General features: G+C 34.2%; 1 protein-coding gene and 2 long non-coding RNA genes across 3 annotated transcripts; 2 read left to right on the top strand and 1 right to left on the bottom strand.

The window, feature by feature from the left end:
• The first annotated feature begins 2709 nt into the window (after window positions 1-2709).
• Window positions 2710-3499, top strand: LOC136220444 (uncharacterized). The gene is made up of 2 exons (XR_010684527.1): window positions 2710-3199; window positions 3274-3499. It is a non-coding gene; the product is annotated as an uncharacterized lncRNA (long non-coding RNA).
• Window positions 3500-13590: 10091 nt separating this feature from the next.
• LOC136218226 (uncharacterized) lies at window positions 13591-18846 on the top strand. The gene is made up of 2 exons (XR_010683688.1): window positions 13591-13815; window positions 18278-18846. It is a non-coding gene; the product is annotated as an uncharacterized lncRNA (long non-coding RNA).
• On the bottom strand, window positions 14326-18336 carry LOC136218225 (calcium-transporting ATPase 12, plasma membrane-type). The gene has a single exon (XM_066005001.1). It carries the CDS (start codon window positions 18237-18239, stop codon window positions 15078-15080), a length of 3162 nt encoding a protein of 1053 aa, XP_065861073.1. The 5' UTR covers window positions 18240-18336; the 3' UTR covers window positions 14326-15077.
• Window positions 18847-23534: the final 4688 nt, after the last annotated feature.

The raw sequence follows: 23534 nt of genomic DNA, 5'->3' as shown, positions 1-23534 counted from the left end.
CATTGACATTTAGTTTAGAAGCAATTTTATTTCTAGTGTCTAAATAATGCAATTTTGCCTCTAACATTGGTAGTCAAAAACAATTTTACCTTTAACATCGGTAAGTTGGGTCAATTTCAGATATTATTAAAAACGCACATATATTTTGTTCTCGTATTCTGCATCATTTGCATATCTGTTGATTCTAAAAAAATGATTTTGCGGTTTTTATAATTTCATAACAAAATTAGACATTAATATATTTTTAGTGTTCCTCCGTCGTCTCCACCACCTATATCAGCTCCTTTCAACCATGTCGAACCCTAGAGGTCCAAGAAACCTTGAGGTAAGGAGTCCTTATCATAATTATTTTGATGATTTGGATAATAAGGATGATGAGTTTGACTATGATGGTGGAGAGTATGGGTATAATGAGAACAAATGAGATAGAGATAACTTTGGGCATGTTAGAAGTAACTCTTACGATTGGAATTAATATGAGAGGAATACACCTAGGCCCAATAAAGATAAAGTTGATGCTTTTAAATTGATGGTAGACTTGCCTACATTTGGCTGAGACCTTGATATTGAGGGGTTTTTTTTTAACTGATTGCCGGAGGTAGAGCATTTTTTTTCAATATGAAGATGCACTCGATCTTAGAAAGGTGAGATTGGTTGCTTATCATTTGAAGGGAGGAGCTTCTATTTGATGGGATCAAGTCAATGAGGAACTAAGATAAGGGGAAGGGAACCAATTCAAACATGCCGACAGATGTGGGCTATATTGAGGGAGAGTTTTTTACCACTAGATTATGAGTAATATATTTTTCACTCATAGAAAAAATATGTGTAAGGAGTGCATAGGCTTACCATAAAGTTCTTTAGATTGTTGACTAGAGCCCAATTGATGTAACTAAGAGTCAATGCACATCTTGCTATTTGGAAGGGTTAAGGTATAACATTCAACATATGATTTTGACTCAAATGGTGATTTGGGTGCAAAATGTAAGGAATTTAGCATTAAAGGAGGAATTTAGCCTTTGTGCTTGCTATTGAAGTAATTGTGAGAAAAATTATAAAAATATTAAAATTAACCAATTGTTCCATCCACCCCCTTTTGGAACAACTCTAACCTCACAAGGGACCAACAAGTGGTATCAGAGCCTAAACTCTATCTAAAAGATAAAACTATCTTGAGCCAAAGTTCCCTTAATGGCATCAAACAACACACATTTCCTCCCTAGTAATGAGACAACGCAAATCCTCCCTGAATGATTGTCTATCACCAGACCCCCTCTATTCTTTGGATCAAATTACACGTTCTGGAAGAATAGAATGAAAAATTTCATCTAAGCATATAACATAAGTGCCTGATTAGCAATAACCAAAGGCCCTTATGAAGCTATTGAAACAGTAGGAGGGACTTAAGTTTTAAAGAGTGAGGATAAATGGACAGAAGATGATTTAAAGAAGCTACAAATAAATGCTTCGGCTATCAACATGTTTGACTGTGCTCTAGATGCTGTAGAGTACAATAAGTTTTTAGGTTGCGAAACAACACGTGAGATATGGAACAAGTTGGAAGTGACCTATGAGGGTACCAACAAAGTTAAGGAGTCAAAAGTCAATCAAAATATGAAACTCTATGAGTTGTTCGAAATGAAGGATGATGGTGAAGGCATATCTGACATGAATGCTAGATTCACGGACATAGTTAATGAGCTCAAGAGGCTGGAAAAAGCCTTCACTGAAGAGGAGCAATTAAAGAAAATCCTTAGAAGCCTTCTAAAGAGTTGGCAAGCTAAGAAGATGGCTATTGAGGAAGCTCAGAATCTGCCAATATACAAATACGATGAGCTGATTGGATCCTTTCGGACTCATGATATTTCAATGAAAATTTTTGAAACAAGAGAAAAGTCAGAAGATAAAAACCTCTTAACTACCATACACAAAACTTAGGGTCCAATTCTTTTTAAGAAAGAGAGAGTGACAATAACATAAATCCAATACAAGCAGACCAAGTAAGCCTTCGAGATGTTCGGGAGGTCGGGGAATGAGGGAATGCAACATGAGGCATCAGAGGAGCAATTACTGGATTAAGGGGGGAATGTTTGGGCCTCTAGACCCCAGCCTAAGTGTCCTTAGGCCGTTAGGCCATCTACCCAGACATAGGGTCAGTGACCCTACAAGTCTTTGGACCACGAGATACTAGGCATAAAAACGGCCAACCCTTGTTTACTCCTCTTTGATTTTAATTAAGGTTGTAATCCCAAATGTTTGAAATTACTTTTTCGTCCCCCTTTCCCCATTTTATCCTTTATTTTGTTATTTGAATTATTAATTTTATGGTTATTTTGTAATTTTACACCTAAGCTTTGTTGGTATAAATTTCTTCTTTTCTTTTGTAAGGAGATCTTTTATCATTATTCAAGTAAATTTCAGAATTGCTCTTTTGGAGGCTAGGGATGTCCTCCACCCAAATTGGGGATTTTCTTAATTCCTTCTATCTTATCTTAGGTTGTAAATTACTTTATTGATTTAGGGTTAAAATGAACACATTTATTACTTTGAATTGGATGTCTCTGTAAAGAGAAGACTTTAAATAGGTGTCTAAACTGATTCTCCTAGAATCGACTCTATTTATAATTTAAACGACTTGGGACCTTTATCACAGAAACCCCTTGATTGGTTATTACATGTAAAAGAAATAGGGGAGAAAAGGGAGCTAGGTAAGGTTGGTGAGATGCGTAGGAAGACATGAAAGCGGGCCACATAAGTTAGGAAGGGGATTAGGTTGTGTGCAAATGCAAATGCATGGTCCTAATATTAATATTCATTTTGTCTTGCCTTTTGCTTTGGTTTGGTTAGGACCACTTGACTTCAAAACTTGTTCTTCTTATATTATATATATTGAGTACCGACAAACAATTATCAAGAGAAGAGATGAGATGAGATTAGAGCCATTCTTTCTTTGGGTTCTCAAGTCTCAACCCTATGAGTGACACATTCTGCAGAAGAAAATATTTAAAGATCTTGATGAATCGTGGACCAGTAGCAGTTGAAGCTGCCAGCATGATCTAATTACTTCTTTCTTCTTCTTCTTCTTCAAAGGAAAGGAAAGGAAAGGAAAGGAAAGGAAAGAATAGATAAGATCAGATCATGTGGTTGCTTCACCTGTTCATGGCATCACGTACGTACGCTACACCCTTTCTTTCTATTGGTATGTCTCTCTCTGTCTCTCTTTTCTCATATGCATTCAAACATTTGCTCTCCTAATTAGGTGATTAGTTGCAGATTATGAGCTGAACAAAAACCCCAATTTGGGGTTTCAATAGGTGTTTGGTGCTCCTAACCATGGAGAGCCTTTGCTTTGCATTCCTATCTATCTAGTATTTCATTACATAATCAGAGTATTTCAATTCAAAACCTTATGAATTATGCGGTTCGCCTTTTATTGGATCTAACTATTATCCATAAACATTTTATTTACCAGCAAAATAGAATATCCATATTTTATTCCCTTGTTAATGTTAATGTAAAAAGGTCCTCGTATCGTATATTTAAAATTATATCCCGTTCAGAGAACTAAAAATTGCCTCGAAAAAGAAAAAAGTATAGCCTTCCACAAATTAAGAATTTGTTTAATGCAGTGCTAGATGTTGTTAGATCTCAATACCTCATAGCTTTAAGACCTCCATTTCTGACACCTAACAATTTGCGTGCTACTTGGGCTGTCATTAATAAGCTTAGATTTTTGTTTTTTTGACAATTACCACTTTAATTATGTTATAGATGCTCAATATGTTCTAATTATAATATTTATAATTTATAAAGTAGTTATGCCAGCTATTATAATTTTATACCTTATCGTTATAATCTTAAATATCCTATGGAATTGAATATGTTTTGAATAGAGTAGGTGTTCCTATTCTAATGTTATTAAAATGTTTGGTCAAATAATAAAAAACACAAATATATGTTTTTTTTGGTAGAAAAGATAACCTTACATTCATGCAAAAAAAAAAAAAAAAAAAAATCTTTGTATTTTAATTTAAATAAAAACATATTAAAAAAAACTAAACTAAACACGTAATTAAGTTCTTGAATTTTTTATGATTTTTTAAGCAAATTTTTATGATTTTAAAGATTAAATTTCTGGTCATTTATTAATCCAAATTAGGCCCCTAAATTTTAATTTTCAAACACATTCAGCTCCTCACTAACAGTTTCGTTATCGAAGCCATTAGTGAGTAGTTCAATGTGTATGAAATTAAAGTTTAGAACTTAATTTTTTAAATCTTAAAAATTTAAGGACTTAATATATCATGTGTTTTTTTTTTTGGTAGAAAATATATAATGTGTTTTAACATTTGTTACTTGACATCTTATTATTTATTATTTTTAAAAGATAATAAATAATTAATTTTTCCTTTTTTTCTTAATAAATAATTTTAACAAGTTCATGAATTTAAATATGATTTTTGTTTATAGTAATAAAAAACGAACATGAACTAAAGAGGAATTTTAAATTTGATTAATTCAAATGGTGTTGTTTAAAGAAAAAAACATAAAATTATCTTCATTATCTTTTATTTTTTGTTTCAATCTTTTTAATTGTTATACATATACATTAAAAATTTAGTTCTTTTTTTTTTTTGGAAAAATTAGTTAATTATTTTGTTAGAAACAATGAGATGTTAAAGTAAATAAATGCCAAAATATATGATTAAATCCCGAACTTCTTAAAATTTTAAGAATTAAGTCACAATCTTTAATTTTCACACATATATTGATTTATATTCACTAACAGCTTAGATAGCAGAACTGTTAGTCAGTAGCTCAATATATATAAAAATTAAAGTTAAAAAGTAAATGATCAAGATTCAAGAGCTTAATTGTGTTTTTAGCCTTTTAATTTTGACATTGTTACAATATTTAAAGGATTAATTACAAAAGTGATTGAGAGGCTTGTTTACACCTAACAACTCTTGACAAGGTTAACTTTTTCAAAAATGGTTTAATATATATATTATCACTTAACATATTTGTGCAGTGACAACTATGAAGCGATTTTGTGCAATTTTAGTGAATTGTTTATGCGATTTTGGGATTAGTATTTCTAGCAATTTAAGGTCTTATTAAAATTAGAATTACATTAGAAACTTAAGTAATAATATATATACGAATGATATTTCAGGAAAGTTAGCTTTGAAAGTGTCTATTTTAATAAAATGTGTTGTAACGAGTCTAAATATATGTAGGTGAGCCTCTCAATAGAGCCAGTTTTGTAATTTAGCCATATCTAAATTATTATTTTTACATACAATGAAATATTTTGAATAGAAAATAGATATTTGCATCTTTAATATAAATAGAGTATTATTGATTTAAGTTATTTAAATGTTATGACAGAAATATAGGAGCTAGCATAAGACAGAAATAGGCACATATGTAGACAGAGATAGAAACATGAACACATGCATAGACACAACAACCACATGCAATGCAAAGATATTTAACAAAGCCACAAACGTAGAACCATAAATAAATAAAAGATACAAACACAAATATACAAACAGAAAATGCAGAAAAAACAATAGGCATGCCATGCAAGGACAGAAATTTCCATGGAAGTGTTTTATTCCTAATTTGTTTTATAATATAAAAGTCTCCTCCTCCAACTGTCTCATGAGCGTAGCTTTATTTCTATAGATAAATTGAAGGATATAAAAAGGGAAAATCCCTTGATTCAACTTTTTCTTAAAGAGCATGACAAAATATATAAAAGGCAACCTCTATTTTGAATTGAGTGTGTATTCTATTCAAAATACTAGTAATGAAGTTTATATATATATATATAGTTGCTGAAATATATTAACTAATTACCATTTTACAGTTAACAACTAACTGGAATATTTGGGAACTAGTATTTGAAGTGACTAGTGCTACTTTAAGAAAGATAAGCACCTATATATGAAGCAGACTATTAGAGCTGTTCTTCCTGCAAAAGGAAATACGGGAAGTCAGGAAGATATGCAGCACATGAACAACCAAACACATATAGGTTGTCCATGAGGAAGCATCTTAAACTACAAAATATTGTAACTTCAAATTAATCAATTCAATCACAAAAACAAATGTTGACAAGATTCATAACCTAATTACTACTTCCAGTATGGGATGAGAGACAAATCATAAACTCAAGGCTATGGCTGTAAATCACAAAATCAACTAGACAATAACCATTTCCACCTCTATATAATTCCTCAAAAATCTAGAAATGTTGCTGTCTCCAAGCCTAATCTTTTTGGCATCTAACAGCTTTTTCCCAATCTTCCTAGAATACCAATTGCTTCGATTTATATGATTATCCACGGTTATTTTGGAAACCCCAATGCGTATGGGAGTGTTTTCCTATATTTCGCAATAAGCAATTCAAAAGTGATAAAACCGATAATTGAGAGAACTCAAATCTATGGAGTTTAAAGGCAGCAATAATGGAGCATTGGAGGAGAAAAATCTAGCCATCAAGTTTAGCTAAGGTGTGGACACATGGTTTTCTCTAGAGATGCATGCAGTCGGTTAACCAATCTACTAAGGTTAATTTGATCCAACGGCGAATATAGGATTGGTTGGTTGGGGAGCCGATTTTACATCTGTTGTGTAATTTTTTTTTTTTTTTTCTAAATTGAACTTGTTCAGTTTTTTCTCGTATATATACATGTTATAATCGGAGTGGTCAAGAACCAATTTTTATTTACCAATGTAAAAAATTTCAGAATTAAGTCCTAACATTTAATTTTTTTTTGTGTCTAATAGAAAAAAATGGATATAAGAAGGACCTAATAGGTAAAAAAAATTAGAAATTTGGATTCAAGGAAGGCTTAACATGCCAAAAAAATTAAAACTTTTAGATTTAGAGAGGGTCTATTTGGCAAAAAAAAAAAAAAAAGGAATTTTGGATTTAGATATGACCTAACTGGACCTGTGCCAATTTTGGAATACTAATTGAGCACCCCGATTATTATTTCTTGGAAACAGTGGGGCTGGAACCACCATAATCTCAAATTTCATGGAGACAAAGAGTGCTGAAACTACTCATAGTTATGGTGGCTCTGAGCTCTCACGGGCCCGCTCTTGTCTCCGCCCCTAATTCGATCGATTAACCATTTGTTCGATTTTTTAAAAATACTAACCATACACAAGTCCACTAAATTCGGTTAACCAATTAATACGGTTGGTTAACTTTTTATTTCGATTTCTAACCATTAGTAAATAAAAATAAAAATAATAAAAGAGTTCTAATTTTTATTGTAAGTGGGACAACAGGTCAATAACGAGTTGAAGAGATTAACGATAGAGAGAGAGATGTATGTGCATTGTGTCTGTTTGGACTATGGATTAGAGAGTGAAATGCATAAACTCGAAAAGATAAATTAAGTAAAAGTAGGATTCAAAACAAAGAAATGAAAAAATAATTGGTGGATGGATTATATAAATAAAAATTATTTATTTTTATTTGATTAATAAAGAGAAGAACAATTCTGAGAATGAGCTAGATAGTCATGATGAATTTGATTACGATGAGGATGATTGTGGGAATGTTAAGTGGAACCGATATAGGGTCACTTATAAAGACGATGATGAAGAAGATGAGGGTGTTATTCATTTGGTGATATGGGTGATAATTCCTTGTGAGGAAGAGGATGACCCAAGACGTCAATTATTTAACACTCGATTCTTGAGTCTTAGGAAGAAATGCGAGATGATAGTCGATGGAGGAAGCTAAAGGAATATCATTAGTCAAGCCGCATTGAGCAAGTTTGATTTGGTTCCCGAGCCACACCCTAAACCTTATCCCATTGGTTGGATCAAAGATGTGGAGAAGGTTCAAGTTACTCACATGTGTAAACCAATCATATTGACTTGGAGAACTAATCCAATGGAAGTAGAGGTAATGCCTGAATATGTCAAGGATGTTAACCTAAAAGAGAAACCCCAAGAGCTTTCATATTTGGAAAAGATACCATCATATTGACTTGGAGAAGAATGTCGAAAAGGAAGAGAACCGACTGTTAATGTATGCCCAAGCTCGAAGACATTGTACTTTGATTTTTAATAAATAAAGACATTAATCTTTCAGTCTATTTACCTTATGCTAAATTATTTGATAAAGAGTCCAGAGTATACTGATATGTGCATGTTTGGAGGGTTAGTGGCTCAAACAAGTGAAACCATGTAGCAATAGGATACTATACTAAATCGTCCTTAGTCCGTTGATTGTCGTGGGAATAATATTCAACTATAAACTAGTATATGCTCGGGGTGCGATGGTGTTTCACCAGTCATAGATATTGGATGTTAAACTAGAGGCATAAAATCTTATTAAACAGTAAGCACTAGACAAATCCACTAAATAAGAACATCACATAGAACCTAGTCATAGGTGTGTCTCATTGTAACACTTACTGTGGAGTCCTTAGACTAACGTTCACTATAGGTCCTAGATGGTTTGCTGTTCACTTTGATTAATCTTCTAACAGACATGTAACAGGGTGCCAAGTAATCACGAGTGAAGCAATGGATCGATTCTCTCCCATTGAAGATATGATATCATCGGCCAATCGATTAATGAGATAGAGAAGTGTTCGATCATACCCAAATGAGGCTGCAGTGCTCCAACTCATTTGATTCTTATCAGTTCATTAGGGAATCGAGACATGTTTAAGGAGATTGTGAGGGTGACTAGTCTATGCTTCAGCTGAGTATTGGTATGTAGTTAACAAGGACCACATAAGGTTACTATTAGTTTACTATTACTTATACGAGATGACCGTCCAATCAGAATTAGTATATCGACATACTAGAGTCGATATATGAAATATAGGATGAGTGATGGATTGGGATCCACTACTAGATTAGAATAGGCCTACAGAATATCACGCTCAAGAGAATCAAAGATAGTCCAATTAGGTATAACTTGGATAAGTTATGTACATTGAGTTATTAGTTTCGAGATAATTTAATTGAATGATATATATATATCTTTGATTCTCTTGAGCGTGATATATATATATATATATTTGTTAGTATTTTAGATTTGATAAAATATTAGTTAGATTTTTAATCAAAATCAAAATCAATATATATATATATATATATATATATATATATATATATATATATATATATATATATATATATATATATATATATATATATATAATTAACTATAGATTATAATAAATATTAAATTGGATTTGATATATTAACTAAATTGGAATTAATTCAAATTGGATTTTGGATTGAATTTTTTTGATTTAGGTCCCTATAGGGGAAAAACGTATGCCATGCTGCCCCACCCCTAATAGTGCCATGTGCCTCCTATATTTTTGCAGTCAGTATAAATTGATACTTAAGGTCAGTTTTATGTTAAGCGTTTTAGCATATGAGTTAGAGAGATCTCTATACAAAACCTAAGAATTAGTTCGAAGATTCGAACGTCTAGCAACAAACTCATCAAGTTGATTCTCGTTGTGTGTGTGGGAACGTAGAGGGAGCTTGAACTTCACCTTCTTGTCTTGTCACATCAATTAAATCCTACCTAGCCCGAAAAATGGTAAACAAATATGATTCCCTCTAAAATATGCATGATCTTGGTGTTTATTTTTGCGTAGAAAGGTATTTTCCGTCTTAGTTTCTATGCTTTAAATCCAACACTGAGAAAGTTACACTATGAGATGGAGGGTGGAGTGAAGTTCACGTACACTTAAGAAGGTTTGCAAGAACATCGGGTATCTTGGTGGTGGCCCTCCTAACTTTATTGCGAACAACATCGCTTTCATTCTATATAAAAGGTTTGTGTTCGTTCAAGACATATGAGCTTCTTCCACACTCAACAAAAAAACAATTTATGGTCAAGTTATTTTCAAGAAGGAGTGTATGATGGGGACATCAAGTTGATCAAAAGTGATAAAACAAGTAATTGGGAGAATTCAAATCTCTAGGGCTCAAAGAAAAGCAATGGGGGAGCATTGTAGGAGAAAAGTACTCTCGGCCATCAACTTCAGCTAAAGTGTGAGCATGTGATTTTCGTTGGACACCTTCCTTCCTTCCTTTTTGGTTAAATTATTGTACAGTCCCCCCCCCCCCCCCCCCCCCCCGGTTTCCTTTATGCTTTAGATTATTTTAATCCGTGTTTATTATTTTGTCTTATTACTTTTAGTTGTGCTTTATTGTAATTTTATCCTTTAGGGTTAGGGTGTATAAATTCCTCTCTTTGAAAGATGTAGCAAAATTTTATCATCTTTATCAAATCAAATTCAAATTTTCTCTCTTTGATATTTAGGGTTTATACCCATTAATTTGAGATTTTCAACTCCTTCAACTTGAGAATGTTTTGTTAGTTTAGGGGTACCTTCACTATTTTCTTTCTCTCAACCCCTCTCTACATCACTTCAACATCCTAATAATTACATGATCAAATGAATCTAGACTCGTAAAAAACAATTCAGATCAATTGATAGTTAAGGTAGAATTAGATTACAAAGTTAGAAGGAAAATGAAGATTTTCAAAACGATTATCAAATCATTTGAAGCTAGAGATTAAAAATCAATTGATTCATCAAAGACACTAATTTGTTTGTCAACTACAAAACGGTACATTCCATTGGCCTTTTTTGCTCACCGCAAAAGACGAAAATTATCCTTCAACTTCAGTCTAAGAATATATGAAGCTCTAGGAATTAAAGGCTTAAGCTATTGATATCCTTCTATCTCAATTGTTGTTAACAAATAAAGATAAATGGATCAAGCATGTGTTAAGTTGGGACATTCTCATATGTAAAGCTTTCGGAGAGCAGGAAAAGCTCCAGTTTCATAGTTGTCCATACAATGCTTCCATTGGTTCCATTGTGGCATTGTTTCAAACCTCAAAATCTCAAGTGCTGCAAATGGTCTCATAGTGAATGTGGAACAACCATAGAACTCAGGACCAATAGCCATGACTCCATCAAATGCTTTGATAGAGAAATCTGTCAGAGACGCTAACTGCCCAAATGGTGGTAAGACAAATAGTTCTTGCATCTCTCAATTATTTGGAATCAATTTGATGAATTTGTATTTTTAATGTTTAATTGATTTTAGAGAGAAAAATTAACAGAGATGAGAGAGAAACAAGAAAAAAATAAGAAATTAAAGAGAGATAGAGAAGATGGTGTAATTGAAATTTTTTTTATTTTGGGGTTTGTTTGTGATAATTAGATAATAAGGAAGGTAATTTATAAAATAAATAAATATAAGGATAAAATTAACTGTTTTCCCTTTGACTTTTAACACCGTTAGTCAATTTGTCATGTGGTTGCTAACGGAATGAACCTCAAGATACCAATTTGTAAATTTTTAAATCACAAAAGTGCCGATCAAAAACAGATGTAATCACAAAGTTTATTTTTATACTTTTTCCTAATTAAAATTTATAAATAAATAAGAAATTAAATTCGAGTGTAAACTTATCTTTTGAATTAGAAAAATTAATTAGCCTATTTTTATCTCATTTCATCGACGAGTCATACAAAATAATAGTTATTTTTAAAGAATATTTAATAAATTTTGTATTTTTTTTTGTTGCCATTGAGAATTAGTAACAACTAAAAATGACATCCCACTAAAACGAATTAGTTTTTCAAAATTTTGTGAAGTAAAAAGAAATGACCGTGAAATTTTATAAACTCAAAAACAGTCATGCTATTTCTTTGGATGGGATCAGAGACGTCTCATCTGTCACGTGGTTTACATGTGCCAGATGCAGCATAGGCAGGGATGACAATGGGTAGGGTATTGCCCAAATCCTTACCTTTTTATTTTTTAATTACCCGTACCCATTCCATTACCTTAATGAGTATACTTTTTGTATCTCATACCCGTCCCATTTAATTCACGGGTACCCACGGATACACTTACCCGTTAAGAATCAATAAATAAAACAAAAAATATTACAAATTTAACAAAATACAAATTTGATAAATCATAAATCTAAAGATGGAATAAATTAAACCTTAATAAATAAGAATAAAGTAACTTAGTTCTATCACTCAATGATTGAACAATAAAAGGTTGGGGTTAAAATCTCACATTTTACATACAAGAAACAATAATATTTTTTCATGTATTAAAGATTTATGACGGGTAACCGGTACCCGGGTATCCTGAGGTATTCTCATACCCATCCCATTACCCGATAATGATTTTGATCTCATACCCGTCTCATACCCTTTTATATAGGATACAGATAATCTCATTAGGACCGGATAGTGACGGGTATCCACAGGTAGAATACCCATTACCATCCCAAAGCATAGGAAGCATTTTACTTTTTCCCGCTCCTTTTATTTCTAGAATTGAAGGGACTCATATAAAGTTTGTTATCCCATTTTGGTAAAAGACAACAGGGAAAATTACAAAATTATGTTACATATTTAACCCATTTACTCAACCTATTACATATCTACACTGTTTTGTGTGACTTTCTCATAATACCCCCAATCTTTCATCTTCCTCTTCCTCTTCCTTACGGTTTTCTCTTCACCAAAAATGGCTCCTCCTCCTTCCACAAGGATCTAACCTGCAAAATCCGTTGTTGTTTGACGACGTTCTTCAAAACTCCTACTCCGGTGAGAGAAAAGGGAAGCGAACGACGGTAGAGGAAAAACGAGAGGACGATTTTAGGCCGAACGATGGTGAGAGAAGGTGGGTGATTTTAGGGCGAACGACGGTGAGAGAAGGTGGGTGATTTTAGGGCGAACGACGGTGAGAGAAGGTGAACGGTGGTAGAAGAAGGTGAACAGTGAGAGTAAAGAAGAGGAAGAATGCGAACAGACGGTAGAAGAATGTGAACAGTGAGAGAAAAGACGAGGAAGAAGGCGAACAACAGAGAAAAGGGAAGAAAGATGGCGATTTTAGAGCGAACAGCAACCTCGTTCCGTGAGGCGGAAGTTTGGGAAACGCAGAGAAAATGCCTAATTAATTTATGTCTTGATTTTGTTGTTAAATAATGTTAGAATCCGTTGTTGTTTGCCCTTTTTTGTTATATACCACTTAGCGAATTTTGTTAAAAACACATCCAGACTTCGCATATGCTAACTAAAATCATCAACTAAACCAAACATTAGTTTCGCAAGCTTCGCTTATACTAACTAAAATCATCAACTAAACCAAACATTAGCTTCGCAGACTTCGTATATGCTAACTAAAATCATCAACTAAACCAAACACTAGCTTCGCAGACTTCGCATATGCTAACTAAAATCATCAACTAAACCAAACATTAGCTTCGCAGACTTCGTATATGCTAACTAAAATCATCAACTAAACCAAACATTAGCTTCACAGGGTTCGCATTATGCTAACCTCTGCGAAGTCAAACGGAAGGAAAATATACGTGCGTAAATATTGAGGGTATTATGGGAAAGTCACACAAAATCAATCTAGATATATAGTAGGTTGAGTAAATGAGTTAAATATGTAAATGGGCCTCCCATTTGACCCATTTTTATAATTAACCCGAGAAAATAACAAGCTCCCATAATAATGATGGTTGGTTAGAACAAAAGGTGGAAATTAACAAGTAAATTACAACACTGATGGCATCAAATTATTGGCCGAGGCGCATGGATGAACTGTGGCAGGACGTATAGTATAATTGCAGATTTTGATTAGTATGAATTGAAGATTTGTCGATCAGAAGAGCCGCAATGTTCCTTCCTTCTCAAAGGAGATTGTTCGTTTGTCTCTTACACAAAATGGAAGTTCTGTTGCTCTTGTCGGTGGTTATTGCTGGTTAGTCCACATTTTTATTTTGTTCTCTTTCTCTTTTCTAGTTTCGCAAATATGCAGTATGCATTATCTAGACAATCTAGTGAAATAACAAGTAGCGTTGTTCTCCTTGGTTCTAAATACTGCTATTTCCAGATTAAACCATTAGAGTATACCTCGTTAATTGCATTTGAATGTATGCGAGCTAATTGAATGACTTTGTTCATTTATTCTTTTTGCTTGGAAGGATCTGATGGCCAAAACTGTTGATCTGCAAGTTACATTTTCTCCAATTGATATCATCTTTGCCTTCTTGCTTAGAGTCTTTCAATGTTCTTAATTTAGATGTTCTTTTGATTCTTAATGAGGAATTATTCTGCCATTACTAGTTAACTGCTCCTAAATACATAAATCTTAATACCTTATTTATCTAAATTCATTTACACCCATTATCCAAAATTTCATCTTGTCTATTTCCTGAAGCCTATCAGTTCAAGTGTAAAATTGGGGAACAATAATCACATAACAACATAATATCGTGAGAAAGAATTCACTATAGGAAGTCAAATAAGCTACAAAACTTGAGCACCAAGATTTTCATGGAAACCTTCAATGAAAAGAGAAAAAGCAAAACCCCGAGCAACCTGTTTTTCCTTACATATGTGGAAGGAGACCTTTCTTTACAGAGAGATTATTAACTTTACAAGAAGAAGCCAGCTACTTAATATATTGCGAATCTAGAATTTTGGAACTGAAACCTTGCTATGTATCATGCCATTCACTCAAACAAACTTCTACTTGCAGCATGAACCATTTAATACAGAAGCATGGACTTTATCCCAAAGCACAGTACTGTTTCTACGACATTGATGTTCTTAAATCTTCATAAATAGCACTTGGATGAAACTTTGAGGGGTTAGGTCCTGATATCGATTTAATTTGAACCTGTTAGCTGCTACTTTTATACTGTGAGTTGTCAGATTGCCAAGGCAAGTTCTTACGTGTAGCATGGAGGGGTTCATCTCATGCTGCTGTCTGATGCATGAGCCGCTTAGGCTCTATACTGAACATATCAGTTGTGCTGGCTTAATTGACTGTTGGATCTTCCTTAGGCTTAACTCGAGCCAGTTCACTTAATTTGTTCTTTATCTGATATTGCTTTTTGTTGCTCTGTTTACTTCAGGATGCACAATTGGCATAGTCTGAGGTGTTGACTAGATACTCATCATAAATTACTTGCGAAGTGCTGCCCATGCCATCCTTTCACCTTACAGCTCCAGAACCTTTCATGTTCTCCCACACTCAGTTCCAAGCCCAGATGAAGAGGGTTTTCTATGCATAGCCCTTTTCATTCTAGAGAATGGCCTTCTCAGGTAACCAACAAATGGTTCGTCTGGTACAGCTATGAGCTTCACAACCCAACCAATTGGCCATGATACTACTGCAATTAGGACACAGACTAGCCATTGCTCCCAATTCAGCCTTTCTGTACTTGCAAACTTCTTTAGGAACTCCACCATCACAACCTGAAGAATTATAGTTATGCCCACAATACCAAGAAACAGATGGTTCCTATGGATTCCTCTGAACACATTCTGCTTTTCCAAGCTTCTTGCATTGAACTCGTTGAATACTTGGCAGAGTACAAATGTGTTGAATATAATCGTGTCATTTACCTCTGGGGTGACATTAAATATAGACTCACCCTCAAATTGCAAAGTCAAAAGCACTATTATCTGGTATATAGCTTGAGCTAGCAGGTTTCTCCACATAATATTTGTTATAAGGGGCTCTGTTCGACCTACAGGCGGCTTCTGCAGTAGCTCATCTGTGGGTCGTTCTGTCGCAAGGGCCAGAGCTCCAAGTGTGTCCATAATGAGGTTAACCCACAGCAATTGGACTGCTGTTAGGGGAACCTCACCAGCAGAAACTACCGCAACAAAGTTGATAACAAGAGCTGCAACATTGACTGTCAATTGAAACTGGATAAATTTCTGGATGTTGTTATAAACACATCGTCCCCACTTTAGAACTGTTGCAACGGATGTAAAATTGTCATCCAAAATGACAATGTCTGAGCTTTCTTTAGCAACCTCAGTTCCTTGAATGCCCATAGATAATCCTATATCAGCTTCTTTTAATGCAGGTGCATCATTTGTGCCATCTCCTGTAACTGCAACGACATGACCTTTCTGCTTCAAGCATTGCACCATTAGAAGTTTGTCGAAGGGCGAGGACCTTGCCATCACGCAGATGTTATCAACCATGTCCATTCTTTGCTCATGAGTGTAGTTCCGAAATTCAATGCCTTCAACTACTACACCATTTACTTGGTCATCAAGCCTTAATATTCCACATTCTGTAGCTATAGCTTTTGCTGTGAAAACATTGTCTCCAGTTATCATTTTGATGCTTACTCCTGCAGACTTGCAAATTTCAACGGCCTTCTTGGCTCCTGGTCTACAGGGATCTTTGAGTCCGACTATTCCTAGTAAGGTCAAACCATCTTCTTGTAGCTGTTGGCGACCATTTTCATCATTGTCATTCATCTGTTGCTCATCTGCAATTTGCTTGTGAGCAAAAGCAATGCATCTGAGGCTACTAGCTGCCATGCCTTGGATTATTCTCTCAATTTTACTTCTTGCATCTTCATCTAGGGACTTTATGGTCCCACTGCTCTCATAATAATGTGAACACATAGCTAATATCATCTCAGCTGCTCCTTTCCAATGCACGTGAATGGTGTTGTCAGCCAATTTCCTTATTGAAACCCCACTTCGTTTCTTCTCTGAATTGAAGGTTTCAACATTGAGAATCTTATTTGTTTTCTTTATTATGTCCATGTCCATGCCCATCTCAGAAACGGCCCATGACAAGATCGCCTTTTCTGTTGGACTGCCTGAAAACTCTGGTGCAGATCCAGATGCTGGTTTGTAGATGCTACCTGTTGTGTTTAAACCCACTGCTTGCTGGAACAATTCGAGAATTGCTGGAAGAATTCCTTTATAAGAACTTTGGTCGATGGATTCTTGGCCAAGCCAGAAATTGGTCACTCGCATCTGATTTAATGTCAAAGTGCCTGTTTTGTCAGTGCAAATAACTGTGGCTGATCCCATTGTTTCACAAGCTGAGAGTTTTCTGACCATAGCTTGATCTGTCATCATTCTCTTCATAGAGTAAGCTAGAGTTAATGTCACTGCTAACGGTAAACCCTCTGGAATTGCTACAACCACAATTGTGACAGCAGCAGCTACAATGTTTACAACGCCATTTAACACATCACTTGTGCCTGTTTTGCTGCCTCTGTACTCTGTCATTCCATTTTCGTCTTTCGTATTTCCCGTGAAATAGCGAATTAACATGACTACGAGAACCAGAAAAGCAACGGAAAGGCCAACCTTGCCAATAAAAGAAGTCAGTTTGTCAAGCCGAGCTTGCAATGGTGTTCGTTCGTTGGAGTCACGGGTTATGGAGCTCATCATTTCACCCCAAGCAGTGTTCATTCCAACTGATGTCACAAGCATCGTTGCATATCCATCTGCCACTTTTGAACCAGAAAACAAGAAGGGATTCCGAGTGGAATTGACTTCAACATGGTCACTCTCTCCAGTCATGCTTGATTCATCCACTTCTAAAGAATGCCCATCTGCAAACAAGCCATCTGCTGGAATTTGATCTCCAATTTTCAAGGAGACTATATCTCCAACAACAATGTCAAATATGGAGATCTGTTGTATATGTCCATTTCTAAGAACGTCAATTTTGATGTTGCTACTAATCTGTGATAGCTTATCAAATTGTGTCTCCTGCCTGAAGTTGCTAATGGCAGAGACAAAAACAACTAGAAAGACAGCCACAAAGATACTTCCACCTTCATACCAACCTTCACCTGCTCCATGTTCTTTGATGCCAAAAGCAAGAGAAAGAGCAGCACAAACCAGGAGAATAAGAATGGTAGTGTCTTTAAAAGCATCCACCACAAAGAATAGGAACCCCTTTGGAGGAGGCTTATTGTAAGTATTAGAACCGAACATGGCACGTCGCTTAATGATATTGCAGTCATCACCATCAATTCCATGTTCTAAGTTTGTCGCAAGAGCAGTGGCAACACCTTCAGTTCCCCCAAAATGACGAAGAGCTAAGGAGTCTTTCTCCTTAACCATTTCGGTAAGTCTCTTCTTATCAATGTCAAGCACACTGGGACCTGTCACATGTTTCTTCTGTGCTTGGTAGGAAGTAGTTGGTTCTACAATATTTAGCACATTATGCAGAATACCAGAGTAATGATAACTGCTCTTCTCGGGAACAATTACGTCTCTCACAAGAGAAAGCATCGTCCGAGCAGAATAGATAGTTAAATAAGCAATGCGCCATCTTGTTTTCGCCTTGTTGAGAGTGGTGGCTAGCAATTTAGTGCAATCAAAACTGGACTGGTTACTGCTTGCCATAATATATTTTTCTGTTTCTTGTTGTTTTTTTTGTTCAGGTGGGAAGTTGCAATAGTGGTGAAGAAGGGCAGGTTTAGATTTTCATTTCCATGAAGCTAAAGCCAAAGAGTGTTTTTATAACCCAAATGAAGGCAGTTGGAGGCTTTCAGCTGGTTCACATTCGAGGGGCTATTTTCTAGTAAATTTCCACTCAACTTCCCTTTTATTTTTCTTTATGACAAGATATTAAATTGTCCATTGGAATTCTTAAAGATTTTTTATTTTTTGTCCAAACTAGTATGGAAGTGAGTTGGTGTAATAAAATAATATTAACATCCAATGTTGGAAAAATTGGGTAGAAGTTAGAACGTGCGGGTTTTTCTTTTAAAAAAGACAGATTACATTACTTGTTTGGATGAGGATAAGTGAGGGTAGCTAATCTTGTTTGTTTTGATGTGTAATTGAATGTAATAGTAAGTGAGGGTAGGTGAGGTGAAATTTGAGTGATTTTCTTTACATCCCAAATTGGAGGGTAGGGAGGTGACAGATTTTTTTTTTTCAAAATTACCCTCTATATTTTATTTTAAAATAAGACATTGTTTAGATATAAAAGTAATTTTGTATATAATTTACCTTACCTTAGTTTACATTACTATCAAACCAAACACAATTACATTATTAAATCATCACTTACCTTACCTTCTATCCAAACACAACAAATTATTTCATTCACTTCACTTACCTTACCCTACCTTACTTTACTTTAAAATACCCCATCCAAACAAGGCCTGAAGAGATAGTTATAAAGGGCATAAATTACTACTTGAGGAGGTAGTTATCTATGCGAGTTCAAACAGGAAAAGGAAAGGATGTATTCTTGACCCAAAAAAGTTGGAAAACGCGTTTCCCAGCAGACTTCGAAGACTATTATGATATTTATAGGAAATAGATACTTGTCTTGCTCTTGAAGTGACTTGCAACAAGACATTGTTATTAGATGGACTGCTTTTAATGGTCAATACCTATCCTAATGCTTATAGATTACTTGCATTCATGTGTCATCTGAAATTGGATGTTTGTGTTTTTTTTTTTCCAAACAGCCACACAATTGTGTTTCTTTAGTTTTATAAAAGGGTTACTATTCAAATTTGCCTATATCATTTTTTGTGAGGAAAAAAGCTATTCCCACTACAAGTAAAGCTACTGCAATTTTGGTAGCTCACTTACCGATTGAATTTAGCGGTTTACCGACTAAACACATTCAGCCTGTAAATTTGAACAGAATAATTTGATAGTTATTTGATTGTCACATTGAACCTCCAAATAAGTTTGTTGACAAATTTCGTGTATTTTGACAAACTGTTTGTAACTGTGTTAGTAACATAATCTACATCTTAAAAACTTTTAGTAGTTTTTTTTTGTGTGATTAATTTATATATAATAAACTTGGTTGTTGCCATTTGACAAGTTATTTGTGACTCTATTAGTAATTAACAGTTTTGATTGTCGTATTAAGATGCTTGTTAATTTTGAAATTGTCGTTTTAAGATGGCAGATAAATCTATAAAGTGTCTTTGTTTGAAACCTAATTTATGTCCTTGAAAATTAGGAATTTTATAATTACAGCATAATTGGTCTGGTGAGTGTTGGCTGCCGCCTGGCCGGCCACAGGCCTCCAGCTTTCCCTGCTTCGACTGGCAAGCTGTGAGAATAGAATATTAACCATTGAAATTTTGTGAAGTCATTATACTCTTAAGTTTAGTTCTTCATTTTCATTTGAAGGATGATATTTACTTCAACCTGAGTTCATATGAACACAAAGAAATCTTTTTTTCTTGGTTTTTTTCTTTTCTTTTAAATTATGAAATTGGGGCTTTTTGTCAACTCTTGAAAATTCTGAGGATTGAACATGCAATTCCACAATCTTTTGGTGTGTGGTAGTCATCAAATTATTGCTTGGTGATTTACAAGTTAGTAAATTTTAATTTCAAACAGGATGTGCTGGAGTCTTCAAGATTATCAGAATACGTTAAAAGGGCGGCCCGGTCGCATTACGCGTCCCCGCTGAGCGAGGGTCCGGGGAGGGGTCCCACTACAAGGGTGTATTGGGGGCAAGCCTTCCCTTGCCAATTTAATTGGCAAGAGGCCGCCCCTAAGACTCGAACCCGTGACCTCTGGTCACACGACAACAACGTTTTACCGTTGCGCCAAGGCTCGCCCTCTTATCAGAATACGTTATATATGAAAAATAAATTTACAAGTGAAAAATTACATAGTAATTTCTGACGAAAAATTTCAAATATAAAATCATTTTAATCAGCTCCTCTATTTATGAAACCTTGAAATTAAGGTAGTCAAAAATTAAGGAAGTAAATTAATCAACAAATAAAGTAGAAAATTTTAGTGAAAGGGAAAGGGCACCAAAAGACAAAAATATATATTTATTATTATAGACTGGTATTATGTGTTCATGCACCGATATTTGAAGAGAGGAGGTGGGAAATACAATTTTTAGTTAATTTGAGTATTATATGACATTATCAGCTGAATTATTTGACAATTTAGAGACATTTATAATATTAATTTGGGGATTAAATAAAAAACACTTGTGATTTCACAATATAATCAGTGAAATGAAGAAAGAGATAGAGGAGAAATAACAAGAGAGAGCAATTGTATTCACAATTGAAAGATACATATTGAAGCGGTAACTTTTCTAATACATATATAGGTATATGTACACAATACCACTCACATGGTTACATGTGATCAACTAACTAAATAGGTTTACTACATCATTTGCTCTCAACTTATCCAGAAAATTAGATTGGTCCTCTGAACTTTTAAAGTATCTCGATAACTCTCTGAATTTGTATAAAATATCCAGTTAGTCCGTTAAACTTGCATAAAATGTAATCAATTGATCATTCGGTCGCAAAAAAAAGTAAGTTAAATGTGGAAGATATATTCCACGTGTCTTAAAAAAGTAAAACAATCAAGATCGGGGGTATGCGATTGTAATATTAGAGAATACAAAGTTTTTAGTCGAGCAAGTAATAACTTTATTTTTTAGTGCAATATATCTTCCGCACTTAACTTACTTTTTTGCAACCGAATGATCAATTGATTACATTTTACGCAAGTTCAGAGAACTAACTGAACATTTTATCCAAGTTCAGAGACTATCAAGACACTTTGAAAGTTGATGGGTTAATCAAACTTTTTGAACAAATTCAGAGAGCAAATGATGTATTAAGCCAACTAAATATTAATCCCAATTTAATAAAACCTAATCAACAATTAATCTGTTAACCCTCCTCAAACCGGAAAGATACTTAACAAAACCTAATCATTAACCATATTGAATAGAATGACACAAATTCTTCATCTCTAACTAAAAAACAATATCTCTATGCTGAGCATAATTCAAAGGCATAGTATGTCCGCTAGTTGTTGTGTTGTATGAATTGGTAAAAGATAAATCACGTGATCTTGCAATTATTCACGCACAAAATGGTAATCCAACTTTATATGCTTTATACGCTCATGATAGATTGGATTCTATACAATATAAATTGTAGACCTATTATACACAATATAGAGAAGTAGAATGTTGTTGTTGTAATCCTAACAAATCCAATAGAAAACAACGCCATTGAATTTCTGCAGTGTATATACTCTGGTTCACTAGAGTTGCGCGACATCGTATGTTGTTTTTTACTTTTCCACAAGATCAAAGATTTCCCTAAGTATAATGTGTAATCAGTGACAAAACGCCTAGAATCTGGACAACTTACACAGTCATAATCACTATAAGCATTAAGTTTGCAATCCCTTTTTGTTGGGAAAAATATACTTGAAGCAAGATCACTCTTTAAATACCGAAGAACTTTATGAGCTGCATGTAAATGAACATCTGTGGAAGAGGCTAACAAATGACTTAAATGTTGACAACATAAGCTACGTCAAGCCTTGTCGTTGTCAAATATAACAATCGTCCAAGTAATCATTTATAAGACTGAGGATCGGTTAACAAAACCCTTTGATCTTTGATAAATGCATCAAACTGTCCATAGGTGTGACTGTTGGTTTAGTAGCCAAAATGCTCGTGCCTTTTAATAATTCTAGTGCATATTTCCTATGGCACAAAGAGATTCTAGTAGAAGACCTTGCTACCTATATTCCAAGGAAGTACTTCAAAGATCCTAACTCTTTGATCTTGAAAAGGTCATCGAAGTGATTTTGAACCCTGGATATTTCTTCCTCATAATTTTTTGTCAACGTCATATCGTCTACATACACTAATAAAAGTTAACACATTTGTGGTTTTCTTAATAAAAAGAGTAAAATCATAAAGATATTGAACATAACCAAAAGAAATTAAAACCTCAAATAATGGTATTCCACAGTCTACTGACTTGTTTAAACTCATACAAAAACTTAACCAACCTGCAGACAGTGTTTTATTCTTAGACTCAAAACATCGTGGCAATTTCATATATAATTTTTCATTGATATCTACAGGAAGCAAAACATTATTAACATCAAGTTGGCTCATTGTCCAGCCTTTCATATATGCAATTATAGGAAGAGTTTTGACTAATGTCATTTTCACAACAGGGATAAAAGTTTCTAAGTAATCTAAACCATCTGTCTGAGTGCAACCCTTCGCTACTAACTTTTAATTTAGTTTTGAAAGCCCATTTGCTTCCAATAGGAATTTTTCTTCAGGTAACTCAGTTAATTCTCATGTATTGTTAGTTTTTAAAGCTTCAATTTTTGCTTCCATAATCCATCAATGTTTGAAATAGAAAATATATAGAGAACACATTCATCTTTTCTGAATTCTGAAAAAAAAAACATTAAGTAGTTTCTTTTCCTTCTCCTCGAGTAAAGAATTTGAGCAATTTTATATAGTGCAATTCAAAATTGTATTTACAATTACTCGACTGAGATATTTTATCCTAGAGACAACCGACTACTAGTTTACATGCACATTCTCGAGGCAATGTCGTGGAATTCTTAAAAAAGCGGCCTTGTCCGCTATCCCAGAAATTTCTTGTTTGGTATTTTTTAACTGCATCAACAATTTTAAGACGTTCTTACTGTCATGACTATCGAACAAACTACTAGCATGATTGATATCAACAAATCGTTCCGGTTTGAGGGGGCTCACTTCGAACAATGGAAACAAAAGATGCTTTTCTACCTTACTACAAAATGGGTTGCCTCTGTTTTGACTTTTAAAACCCTCTTATTGCTTAAACTCCCATAAGGAAGAAAAGTATGTGGTTGATACATGGATTGAGACCGACT

The sequence above is a fragment of the Euphorbia lathyris genome, chromosome 2 (genome assembly GCF_963576675.1).
Source record: "Euphorbia lathyris chromosome 2, ddEupLath1.1, whole genome shotgun sequence".
In the NCBI taxonomy this organism is placed as follows: Eukaryota; Viridiplantae; Streptophyta; class Magnoliopsida; order Malpighiales; family Euphorbiaceae; genus Euphorbia; species Euphorbia lathyris.
This window is presented reverse-complemented; position numbering and strand designations above follow the sequence as displayed.

Coding starts and splice junctions, on each gene's coding strand:
- LOC136218225 (XM_066005001.1), bottom strand. CDS start 18,239: ATGGCAAGCAGTAACCAGTCCAGTTTTGATTGCACTAAATTGCTAGCC.